The sequence below is a fragment of the Pogona vitticeps genome, chromosome 11, assembly GCF_051106095.1.
Source record: "Pogona vitticeps strain Pit_001003342236 chromosome 11, PviZW2.1, whole genome shotgun sequence".
NCBI lineage: Eukaryota > Metazoa > Chordata > Lepidosauria > Squamata > Agamidae > Pogona > Pogona vitticeps.
The window spans coordinates 796,410-809,371 of NC_135793.1; the positions used below are offsets into that span (position 1 = coordinate 796,410).

Genomic DNA, 12,962 nt, shown 5'->3' on the forward strand with positions numbered 1-12,962 from the left:
CTCTTCTTCTCTTTCAGAAATCATGAGCTCTAAAAGCAATGGTTGCAAATTATTTCAAAAAGCTTGAGGAAATGCTTTAAAAATAATCTTCTATGTTGATTTTTTTAAAGTCTTGTTTTATTTTATTTTTTAAGATAAATTATTGCTATCCCCGGAAGCTTCTAATTTGAGACCTTTTCAGCAGAAGTTCACTCTGCTGCTAATTTCCTTTGGAAATCACCGCAACTCTCCAAAATGGTGAAAAAGCACTTTAAAACCATTTCTGAAAATGATTTTCTGTGCTGGATCTTTCTTATTGTTTGTTTGTGTATCAGTGCTAGTATTAAAGGCTTTCAACCCACAAAGCTTCAGATGCCAGAACCCCAGCCCAGGAAAAAGTGAAGTTATGTAGTGTCGTCATCACAATCATCATAATCAACAACAACAACAACCCCTTCTGGAGCTAATATTTTAGAAACCTAGAAAGATTTTTGTTACTCCTTGTCATACTTTCTGTCTCTTCTATTACTCTTTGTCACCCTTGATGCTCATGAAAGCCCGGTATCGCAGAGAGGGCAGGAAAAACACTGATATGATTAGGGCACAATCAAACTTGTGAAAGATGAACAAATGCTAATAAAATGTTACGTGTTGGCATGAAAGACCTAGAGTGCCAGTAACAATGAGGGTTCCCTGACTAGCCATCAAGGGCAAGTTGGCATCGGAGTGCAGTGGCCACCAGACGCCCACCCCCCACCCCCGACCCATGGCCGCAAATGTGAGTGGATCGTTTTGCAAATCTTTGAAACAGGAGCCAGCAAACGGGTGTGAAGTCGGCATTCCCTTTCAAGCTTTCTCTGATAGGCTGGGAAAGGTCACACTATCATTCGGCTTCCACAAGGCCCTTTCCAGAATCTGACCAGCATTACTTCCCTCTGTTTATTTGGATTGATCCTGGCACTAGATGACAAGCGCCGGTTGCTGATAAGTGGCCCTTAAAATGGATAGTCAAACAGAGCCACGGCCATGCTCTCCGACTGTTCCCGGCACACGCTTCAAGGAGAATGTGTCACATATTAACTGGCAGCAGAGATAACCCCAGCGTGACTCAACGGCCAAAACAGGGGGCGGGAAAACGAAGAGAAGAGCACGCAAAACCTAAGATCCCCTTGGATTGCCTCCAGGTCCAGTTCAAAGCCATTCCATTCATCTCCGGGAGGGAGATGAATGCCAGATTTATCCCTGAGCTCCTGCAACTGACAAATAAGCAGCAAGGAGTCCCTTGTTGTTCTAAGGAAACAAAGAGGCAGGCCACATCCTGCCCCTCCGCCGACCAACCAGAAGGTGACACACCAGCGACAAGAAGAGAAGGAAGGAGAGATGACTTGGAGGACAAGAAGAAGAAGTGGCACCGGGAAGTGGGAGTTGCTCGGAGCTTCTGCTTCACCAGCGCCAGGTTTCCACCAGCAGCTCGTTGCCAAAGGGGGGGGCGTGGGGAGTCTCCTTTTGCACCTGAACACAGTGGGGCCAACAGCACACAATCATTGTGCAACATCTGGAAAGGCCTCCAACCTTTCCTGGAAAACATCCCAAGAAAATTCCCTGGATGGCTGACTTCGTGGCTGAATCCCACCTGAAGCTTTTGCCTGAATCGATGCCACTGCTGCTTCTTGTCCTCTCTTGATTCCAGTTTCGGGTAGCCAGAGCAATGGGATTTCTCCTTCCCTGAGGTCCAGGGACAAACCTCGAGGTCAGGAGGACCAAGCCCTTGCAACGTCTCCCGATGACATCCAACAGTCAAGGCAGGCAAAGGTTGGGAATGGGATGGAAGAGCTTCTGTGCTACCTCGCTGTGGGAAAAGGCACTCCGGAAACCCAGGCAAATGGGCCCCAAGCCCTGCTAAAAGATGGTCCAGATCCAGAGAACTTCCTCTCCAGCTGTTTGGCAGGTGGGAAAATGCACCCAGCAGGAATAAGAATGGTTGATGCCTTTCCTATCTTGACTGTGGACATCCCAGAAGGCTTCCTCTGAGGCCCATGTGGTGCAGAGGGAGTTTCTCCAGAAGGTATGATGCTCATGGAGGTTATAAAGGGGCTCACTACCCAATTGAAAGGAGCATTTCTTGTCCGTTTGTTTCTGCAACAAAAAGGTTCATGAGCCCAGGTGCTGGTGCTCCACCTCTTGTCTTTCTAGAGAGAAACCGGTGGGCTCGAGGATGTGCAGCCAAGCCCCCCCCCCGAGTGTGTCCCTCCTGGGCTTTTTGCGCCATCCCTGCATAAGCACAACACAGAAAGATTTTTGCGCTGAGCCACTGAGTTGTGGAATGGGCGGAGATGCATGCCCAGATCATGCATAAACCCCAGCTGTCTGCTCCTCCAGTTCTGCTCCTCCTGAGATATTCTCCCCCTTCCTGGAGACCCAGAGAAGTGGGGCAGTTCCCTGCGGCCTCTGCTGGTGCCCTGAGAGTGAGCAAGCCAACTCCAGTGAGTTTCGGCCATACTGTTCACCACCTGCATGGAGCTCTGTTCAGGGAGACCCATATCCATATCCAGCTTCTGCCGTTGTGGCCTCGCACGGAAGAGGTGCTGGCGTGTGCTCAGCATCAGGAGGAGAACCTTGTCTCTTTAAACCTCTGAGTCCCAACTGCTCGGAGGAGTCAAAAATGCTCCAGAGGTGACTTTGAGCCCAAGGAGGGTCAGGGCGGCTCAATTATTAACTGGGCCATGGAGGAGAGAGGAACCCCAGGCTGGCCTGGAATGTGGCCTTCCTCAAAGGCAAAGGCTTGCTTGCCAGAGAAGGCACCGGAACTTTGCACAAAGGTTAATGCATTCCTTTCCGGCACCAGGTTTCGCCTCCCAGCGAGGACGTGATCCCTGAGAAAGTCCTCTGCACCGCTGCACCGGGCTTGCCCGGCTGTGAAACCTGGCTCAACGAGAATAGCCATAAGCAATCATCTTAGAACGGCAGAGCTGGAAGGGACCCTTCGGATCATCAAGTCCAGCCCCTGCCAAGGAGGCACAAAGGGGGGAATCAAACTCACAACCTCTGGCTTCGCAGCTGGAGACCCAAACCACCGAGCTATCCAGCAGTTCAGCCCTTGCGTTACATGCGGGCACCGGGTCCAAGGGTGCACCATTTAGCTTCTCAAAGGAGCAAAGGAAGGACCCAAGCCTGTTTGAAAGCCCCGGAGATGGCATCTGCCAAGGGTGCTTCTCCTTGTGAGCCCTCGCACGAGTGAGAGCCCCGCCTGCACTGGGGAAGGAGGGCCCAGCGTTCAGGGCTCCACCATCTTGATCCCTGGCCGATGGGTCTGGTGGGTTTTGTCGGCTCAGATGAAACACATTCCAGAGCAGGAGTCCAGCCAGCCCTGACCAAAGATCCAGTCCTGCCGGAGAAAGGAGACCTGGATTCTCAGTCCATTTCCGACCCTGCGATAGCAGGCAAAACACAGTGTAGAGGTCAAAGCAGAAGGCAGACTTCCCAAGGCAGCCTTTGCCACCCCTTCCCGACACTGATTCCCCCATGGAAGATCTGACTTGAAGAAGGAGCAGCTGTCTCCCCCAGGGATGGTCACCGACCCAGTCCCCTCTCAGCTCCACAGTGTTGTAGGAGGCCAGCTGCAATACCCTTGTCCGTCCCTTTGTATCTACTCTCCCAGTTCTGCCTTCTCAGCTTCCAGATGATTCCTGCAGCCCTGTGGCCTCAGCTTGTGTGGCCACCAGAGCTCGGAGGGTTGGTCTTTTAAAAGGAATTCCCTGTATGTGCATTGCTTTCAGCTGTCCTTCCTGTTTTGCTTGCAAAAGGAACCATGGCAAAAGGTGGCTGGATCGTGGCCATGAATGTGTTTGCCTTGTGACCGTCACTGGAGGAAAAAAATAAAAACAAATACCTTCCTCTTCCCCCTAGTGGCCAGTCTTGATACTGCCATCAACCACATCTAAAGCAAGGAGTTGCCAGTTCTGGCATTTGATGACCAGGGTCAGCAAAGATAACTTCATGAAGCCACTTTCTGCTTACGGCCACTGGTTCACCTCCCCCAGCAGGTCTCCTCGGCTTTTGCAACGACTCTCGAGAACCTCAGCCAGAAAAGCCTCTCCCATCCCACTTCTCTGAGAGCTTGTCCCTCAGGGTCATATCCAGGAATGGTCCACAGTACTCTCCCACTGAAGCACTTGAGGAATCCATGCCCCCATAAGGTCATCCTTGTGCCAGCTTGTTCCAATTCTGCTTTTCCACTTCACCCTTGGCACCTTTGCCCGCCCAGTCTGGCATCAGCCAAACGTTGCCCTGCAGCATAAAGCCTGTGTGTGTGTGTGTGTGTGTGTGTGTGTGTGTGTGTGTGTGTGTGTGTGCGTGCGCGTGCGTGCGTGTGTGTGTGTGTGTGTGTGTGTGTGTCCCCTCCCTCCCTCCAAGCTGCCTCAACCAGAATATGATCTGCAATGGGGTTTCCTCTTGAAGCTTCTCATTCTAGATTTTTCTTCTTTCTTGCATTCTGATAACTCTTTCTTATAAGAATGGCATTTCCATTAATATTTATATTCCCCTAACCCCCCCCCCCAAAAGCACCCAAGGAAGAGGGAGCTCAATCTGCAGGAACAGACTGCGATGAATGGAAGGTGCTGAAATTAAAACGCAGTCGTAAACGAGCCCAGGATCAAAGGCGGGATTCCGCCTTGAAGTGGACGGAAGAAAGATTGACAAACTCAGATAAGAACCGAATCGCTTTCCTTGCCAAGGGCTCCAGGAACTCAGGGATTCAAAGAGGCAGATAAGTGCTGAAGAGGGAGGTGTACTGGGTGAGAGGTCTTTGTCATTACCTGGTAGAAGAAGCCACAGGTATGATCTTCCGCTCCCAGGGAGGAAGGAGATGTGTTGAGTTAAGGCATTCCCCTTGGAGCACCCCCCCTCAAAAAAAAAAAAACCATGACCTGGACTTAATCCAAGGCCCACAGAAGTCTTGGCCGACTTATTTACCAGGGTTTTGTCTAAGAGCCTGATTGGGGATTTGAACCCCCATGTCCTGAGTTTGAGTCCAGCACTGCCACTGTTAGAAGAAAATTCCAGCCAGAACAGACCTGAGGCCTGTCGTGGCCACTGTTCTGTGGACACTCAGCCCACCGGCAAAATCTGAGAGCAGTAAACCCCTTACAGGTAGCATGACTAGATAATCATGCTACCTTGTGGTACTGGAATAGTCAATGCAGAAATACAGGGGTTCACTGTTACAGTCTGTACAACCGACACTTCCCTGCTCCCAGGGGGGTACAACAATATGGGGGCACCTGGATTAATCCGTATCAACCCATCAATGCTAGCCGTTTTTGTTTCCATGAGGGACAGATTTTTTTTTAAAGCCAACGGCTCTTAATAGTCAGTTCATGACCAACAGCACCCTTGAAGAATTTTGCATTAGAACAGAGAGAGCTCACTGACCCTAAACCTACCAACTGTGGTAAAGCACCACAAACACCAAGCAACAACAACAACAACAACAACACACACATACAGAGAGAGGGGGGGGGGAATCTGTACAATCCTGCATTAGGCGCATGGGAACCCTCTCCACTGTACTGGATCCCTCTTGCACTGCTTGACCATCCCTTCCTTAAGCTTTCACCTGGTTGCTTCCTAAGTGAAGCCTATTTTCCACTTGTTTTCATTGTAGCATTGAAAGTAGCACATTGTATTTTGTTCTAACTTTTGCAACATTTTCAGTTAACTAGAGATGATACAAAATTGCTATATTTTTCCCTTTAAGTTTGGAAAGCTTGCCCCTTTTCCTCTCTGTTTCTCTTTGCCCCCCCCCCTTCTCAATACATTTTGCAACCTTTGTAAATGTTTAAACAGCTGCTGCTGTAATCTTTCCCAGGACACGGTCTATAAGTAATGTGGAATATGAAACATCAATAACACCCATGCTAAGGCTAGTTGTCCACAACGACACAAGCAACCGCAACGATAGCTATCCCCAATGAAACACAAGAGAAACGTTCTCTCCAAGACCCCCTTGTTGAGTGACTGATTCTCGCAGGCACCCCTTACTTAGCCTTGAAGGCAGCCACTAAAGCAAAAACCGGTGAATCGGGACCTGCCGCCTGCAGAAATTTACACAAACCACACACCAGTAGCAGAGGCAAAAGAAGCAACAGGGTTTGGTTTCAAAAAGTCGGCTTTTGAGTAACTGTTTATGACAGGGTGGGTGGTTTGTGGTCACCCAAAAATCCAGGAGCGCCACACACACAAACACACGCGCGCACCCACACCCTGCTTAGGTCATGGATTCCTTGGACTTTAAAACATCCTCTGCAATCTGCTCTCCGCTGTTTGCCCCAAGAAACAGCGTCACGGGGGTGGGAATGAATAAATACAAGAAGCCACAGAGGGGTGTCCCTCTCCCCGGACCCCCCCCCCTCACTTCGTTTCCCCTCTCAAGGCGAAGAGAGAGGCAGCTTTCCCTCCGAGGGAGAAAGGAGGGTCGCCGGCCCTTCCCGGGAGGGTCCGGCGCTGGCTGTCCCCTGCGGCGCGCCCGCCCAGCTGGAGAGCGAAGGGGCGAAAGGGGCAGCCCCCCCAGACCGAGAACCCCCCACACGCAGCCCGTCGGGACAAAACCCAAGGGAGCGAGTTAGTTCCCTTTTACCTGGAGGCCGGGCGGCGTCTCCCATCCACGCCTGGGGGATTCCGCCCTGAGGGTCAGGAAGAGGGGTTCGGGGCCGAGGAGCCCGCGAAGGTCCCCGTCTTCTCTCCGCTGCCACCCCAGCCGGGCAAGCCCCCCGGGCCATGGCACAGCCTTCCACCCATGGCGGAGGAGGAGGAGGAGGAGGAGGAGGAGAAGGAGGGAGCCTCGGGCCAGCCGCAGAGCCGCAGGAACCGGGGCGGCGGCGGCGGCTCCTCGGCTCCTTGTCAGTGCGCGCCTTGCTCTCTGCGCGCAGGTGGCCGGCCAGCCAGCCGGGGCCGAGGCGAGCGGGCCGTGGGTCTCTCCTCCTCCTCCTCCTCCCTTCCTGCGCCAGGCCAATCCCCGCTTGCTTGCTTGCTTGAGGAGGAGGAGGAGGAGGAGAGGCTGCCAGGCCAGCGGGCTCTCCCCGCCCCTCCTTCCTTGCCTTCTGGCAGCGACAGATGTCAGAGCATCCGAGCAAGCAGCGCACCGAGAGGCCGGCACGGCCCGGAGGAGCGCCTCTGGCCCCCACCCACCCAGCCAGCCCCCCAAATCAGAAGCCTTAGCCTAGGATCAGGCATTCATTCCTGGCATATGCCTTGCTTTTCAGATTCTTCTTGTTCTTCTTGCCAAGCTTCACGCAATGAATGGAAAACTCTCTCTCTCCCCCCCCCCTTGTGTGATCTTATCCGGCATAAAGAGCCAGTCTGTGCGTGAAGCGTGACAAAGGGCGAGCCAGGACTGATCTCATGCTCTTAGTTAATCTTCCCCTTGCTAAGACACAGGGTGGGTTTCAATGGCTAGCCAGCGTCACATATATACTGTATACGGTATGTGTGTCATGTGATTCAATTACAGATTTGAACAGAGTCAGCCTTAACCTGTAATTCCACCCTCTACCCCCCACTGTCTCTGACCAGTAGAGATTGTTGTTGTTGTTTAGTATTGTCCGACTCTTCGTGACCCCATGGACCAGAGCACGCCAGGGGACGCCAGTAGAGATTAGCTGAAGGCTATTATAGTTGGACATGGGACTGTGTAGTTCCCCCCAAACATTAAGTGGGTCCCCTTGTGCAACACCTGTATTACCCAGAACGTTCTCTCGCTCCTGTACTCTTCATGTGAGCATTTACGCAAACTGCAGTCACCATCTACCCGTGTCTATTCACGATATCCTACAAAAATCTAATAATATTTATTTCAGCTAAACTTGAGTAGTATCATAGCCTTCCTTGCTTGATTAAATCTCAGACAGTTAGGTGGTCTATGTTTTTTTCTTGAATCAGGTTTTGTCTCTCCCCAAAATGAAGCCAATTCCCTGATGGCCTGGGAACACAACCATCTCTAACGAACCCCTGCAATTAATCTGAAACATGTGCTCAGGCATGGATTCCATGGCACATGAGTAATGGCCTGGAAAGTCACAACTACTGCATGTATGGCTTTCTCTCTCTCTCTCTCTCTTTCTCTCTCTGTCACACACACACACACACACCACAAAGGCTTTGATAACGGATGCCTCTTTGCCTGCTCCACAGCTGTGTTTTGTCACCTGCCAAAAGGTGAAAGACAATCCAGGAAAGCTCCCTCCCTCTCCCCTCCTCCGCCCACCAAAAAACCCACAACTTGCATTGCTCATCCAAGAACATCATCCTGTGCTACAGGCAGGACTGTCCTCGGCATGATAAAAATTCCAGCAGCAGAGACAAAAAAAGAGAGAGAGATCACCAGACCTTTCAAATGAGAGCTATGCACATTTCTGTTTTTCATAGGGCTCCTCATGCAGTTGCACAACTCTACTTCCCCTGAACCCCCAAATCTTCAAACCCAGTGCTTTTGCTCTTTCCACTTCCACAGCTACTTTTGGAGTAGATTGATTCTCTGTTGCTTTGCCTCTGCTTTTTTATTATAATTATAATAATTATAATTATTATAATTATATTATAATTATATTATTATATTATAATTATAATTATAATAAGAATAAGAATAAGAATGATGATGATGATGATGATGATGATGATGATGATGATGATGATGATGATGATGATGATGATGATGATGATGATGATGATGGTATTTTGCATTCAAGGGTTCTTTAGGGCTTTTGGAGTGTTTGAAACACCCATGGGGAAACATGAAATGAATGACCTGAAAGAGGCATTTTCTTTAAAGTCAAAGCCGAAGGATCAGCACGTGACAAATACAAAGATGAAAGGGAAGAAATGAGGCGCCCCCTTGAAAGAACCAAGATGAAAGGAACATGCAAATTTTCCTTGTGTGCCTCTCTACAGAGCCTGTGATTGCATTGTTGCACATAAGGGCCATCGCCCTCCTTGGAAGCTGGGCATGCCTAAGCTCACTGAAATCAGTTGGCATGCCTCATTTTGTGCTGCACTGTGGCTAAATTGGATCGAACGGATCTGGACAGGCAAGGAACCGGAGGGCCCAGTGGGACTGCATTTGATTTCTTATCCTCGGAGGCCATCTCACCACAAGCTCTTCCTTCCAGGTGTCTGGTGCCACCACCTCCACTTTGCCAGCCACTGGAAAGGTCCTCTCTGTGACCAAGCCTGGTTCTTCCCTCAAAGGGTCAACAGGCAGAAAGAAAGAAAGAAAGAAAGAAAGAAAGAAAGAAAGAAAGAAAGAAAGAAAGAAAGAAAGAAAGAAAGAAAGAAAGAAAGAAAGAAAGAAAGAGCAAGCTGCTTCTCCAGGGATCCCTTGAATAATGCCTCGGTTCCCACTCGACCCTTGCAAAAGGAGGGTTAACAGAAGGCAACCGGGGCAGGAGACGGCCGGCCGTGTGGGAAGAGGATTGTGGAATGAGCCCTGCCTTAAAGGGGAGCCTGCAAGTCGAGAGCACAAACAGCACCTCGGCCAAAAGGAAGCTGCCTTTCCTGCAGGAAGTGGCTTTAGGGAGGAGGAGGAGGAGGAAACACCGAGGCCTTCTGTAAATAGCTATTACTTCCAACATTGGTTTGTCATGAGGTGGTCCAAACGGCGTCAAGCCACGCACATCCTTCGGGGCCAACCGGGGGGGGCTACTGACCAGCTCCAGCCGGGCAGCCAAGCTAGATGCAACGTCGACACACTGAGGACCGGATTGCCCATCATTCCTCAAATGTAAAAATTCACCCACTGAGAGGATTTGATTCTGGTCAGGGCCACAGATAGACACACCCCATTACTTTCCCCTGTCTGTGAGGAACAGGACCTCTGGGATGCTAATGAAAAGGAGGGCATCACAAGGTGGAGTCTCCATGTCATCATCCTATGACACAGCACTGTTACCTTACAGATGCAAAGTTCTTGGGAGCACCAGCTGGGGAAGGAACCTGGATGAGATCCAGCCTGTGTGATCACGAATGTCCACAAGAATTGTCCACCATACAGGCATGGGTGGATCACACCCTTGAACGATGGGCCAGGAAGCACCAGCCTCTACTATGGCTCCGGGTCCGCATGGGTGGACTCGGGACTCAAGGCAGGCACCCCTTGTGACTCACTGCTCCTGAGCACACCTCCACCCACCCTTGGGAGATGTCCTGCAGAAAAATAGCCCATCATGTCTCTTCCAGTGGACTCATCAAAAGCAGCAACTCTGACGCCGTTTGCTCATCTGTGTCTTGGGATGAGCGCATGGCTTGCCAAGGGTGGCTTGCCTCCACACCACTTCAAAGGGGTTCCCAGAACAAGCGTGGGGCGCATGTCCTGCTATCCCTGCCTGCCTGTCCAGGACGCCTTGGTTGCTCTTGTACTGAAGGGCAAAACGCTTCAATTTTTTTGTCCAGTGAAGATCCATGGCAGCCCCCAGTCCACCCCATCACCAATGGACTTGAGTTCTGCCTGTGTGAGACCCGTGACTAGGAGCCCACCGAAACTGGTCCTCCAAACGGCCATCGGTTCTCCTGCATTGGAAAAACATTTGGCACGCGCAAGGATTTCAAGCCTGCCCTTTCTCTTTCCCTCGTCTGCAAAAGAAAAGAGGCAGGAAATGCTTTCCTGACTCTAAGACAGAAGGAGAAGTTGGAGCAGCACCAAAGGGTCATGGCTGAGGGGCGAAACACCCACATGCCCGCCCGCCTGTTGGTGCTGGAGAAAATAGCAGGCATGCCACAAAATGCCCTCCACCAGCCCGATGAATGGGCAGCATTGAGAAAACCCACAGGGGTGGGGGTGGGGGGTATTTATAGTTCACAGCACCTCCCTGGGGTTTGCTGCCTGCCCGAGGGCTCTGCCTTGGCTGACCCTGACCATGGACAAGGGTCCAAGAGGGCCAGAAACAGGCATGAGGGCTAGCCCATCATCAGAGCTGGAAGCACGCTGGGGCTCCAGAGAAGTCCTTCTGTCTTGGGGCCGCCGGGCATTAGAGAAGTCCTCGGCTTAACTCTTGGAGACCCATCACTCAACAAAGTGATCTGGAAGGCCTGTGCTGTGCCCAGAGAGCTAGTCTTCCAGCAAAAACATCAAGGCATCCAACAGGTAGAGATCAAGGCTTGAATCCAACATGTAGGGCCAACTGGAGCAAACCCGTCAAATCTGTGAAATGTGTGTCAGTGTTACTAACTCTTCATTCAGTAGCTGGCTTAGTAAAATCTGCTGCAGTGAGAACCAGCAGAAAGTGTATTTAGGCAAAACCTAAATATATACTTTGGCATTTGCTTTCATGGACCATGTGAACCCCTCAGTTCCTTTTTTAAAACTACAACACCTAGCATCTGTAGCCTACGTGGGAACTGTAGTCCCAAATGGCAACTTCTCCAAATTCTGAGAACTCCGTGAACCAGAAACAGCTTTAAAATGGGAGCAGTGGAACTGGATGGAAGATCTAGAACTGTGGGGATGCCCAAACGCTCTGCCAAGCCCAGAGACCTTTCTTAGGTCCTGGAACTGAGCTCCACGATGTTCATAAGGCCACTCCTGACTTCTTCAATTCCATCTACCTTAAATGCAAGGGGGTGGAGTGGCTTCTCTCTTGTCAGAACATCCGGACTACCCCTGGCCAGGTCTGACTCAGGGAAACAAAGCAGCCTTTGGAGGAGAACCCACTGAGAGGACCACGAACAGCTCTGGTGGCAAACTCAGGGGAGCCACGGCTGCCCATCAAAGTGGGCTGGATGGACGACCCAGGGTCCTGAGTCAGCACAAGCCGGCTTCCTATTTTCCTCCTTATTTTTGTCTTGCCACCGTTGCTACTGGCAACCCAGGGGGAGTCAGAGCTGTGTCAGCAAACCTGAACTCCTCTCCCATCAACCCCATTCCATAACCCAGGAAAGGTTCCCGGGAGGCAACTGCGCTAGAATAAAGCCCCTCTCCCTCCCCACAAAAGTATTCTTCACCCTCGTCCACACTTTGGCTCATCAAGGACCTGTTCTGAACTCGCACAGAAGTAAGTCCACCAGGCAAGCACTCCGTAATGTTGCCCTGAATCCATCCGATGCCCCCCAAGGAAGGGAGACGATTGAATCAAAGGAGGTCCTGCAAACAAACAAACAAACAAACACACACACACACACCCCTTTAAACAACCGGTTGACTGGGTCGATGTGAGTTTGGAGCAGAGGGGACCCACTGCCACCTGAGGAGCAATTTGCCTTAAAAAGTCAACAAACAGCTAAAAGTTTTCTTGGAAGTCCAAAGACATCTACCACTTTTTACCACTGCTGTGTTTGCTGGTCTGGTGTTCCATTTGGTTTTGTTCAAGGCATTGCAACACATAGAAACTTTCCCCCATCCCAAAAAATGTCCCATGACATGTTTTAGCAACCACAGTGCCAAAAAGCAGAAATTCTGGAAATCCCACACGTAGACGTTAACACATTGCAGTGATCTTAACATGTGGTTTTTTCCCCCTTTTCTTCCCCATACACACATGTGAAGGCCTTTTCCATTCATGCTCCAGTCGTGGGAAAGCCACACGTGGGACGGGCCCCATGTTACAATCCACGCAGAAGCCTCCCAGGGACTCCCATGTGGAAGCGGAGTTGGCTTCCTAGCCTCCAAAAATCCCCCAAGTCAGCTCCCCACGAAACGGCACTTGCAGGAAAACCACGAGACCGGGAGGCATCCTGAGATATGCAAGCAGTAGAGTTGCCCACCAGAGTCGGGAGGCTTAGGCTTCGCTTCCCTTGGCCGTAGTAGCGAGGCGTCCTACCTCTTCCCCAGGCCTGGTCAACCCCGGCAGTGGAAGATGGCAAGGGAAACAACGGTGCCTCCGCAGGTTGGAGCATTGAAAGGCCACGTCTTATTACGCTGCACTAATTCCCTGCAGAAACTACCTTTGGAAGGTGTTCTTGCCCTCCCAAAGCAGCTCGTAGATATCTTAAGTAAA

General features: G+C 51.0%; 1 protein-coding gene across 2 annotated transcripts in view; it reads right to left on the minus strand.

Moving 5' to 3' along the window:
- STARD8 (StAR related lipid transfer domain containing 8) overlaps positions 1–12,962 on the minus strand; it is a 55,039-nt gene that overhangs the window by 32,631 nt on the left and 9,446 nt on the right. Inside the window, exon 1 of one of the 2 annotated variants that reach the window (XM_020784354.3) lies at positions 6,617–6,904. The exons of the other annotated variant lie outside the window; for it this stretch is intronic. Coding sequence (XP_020640013.3) covers positions 6,617–6,758 — 142 coding nt within the window. The 5' untranslated portion in view covers positions 6,759–6,904. Of the gene's footprint in view, positions 1–6,616; positions 6,905–12,962 lie in introns of those variants that run through there. 2 annotated transcript variants of the gene reach the window in all.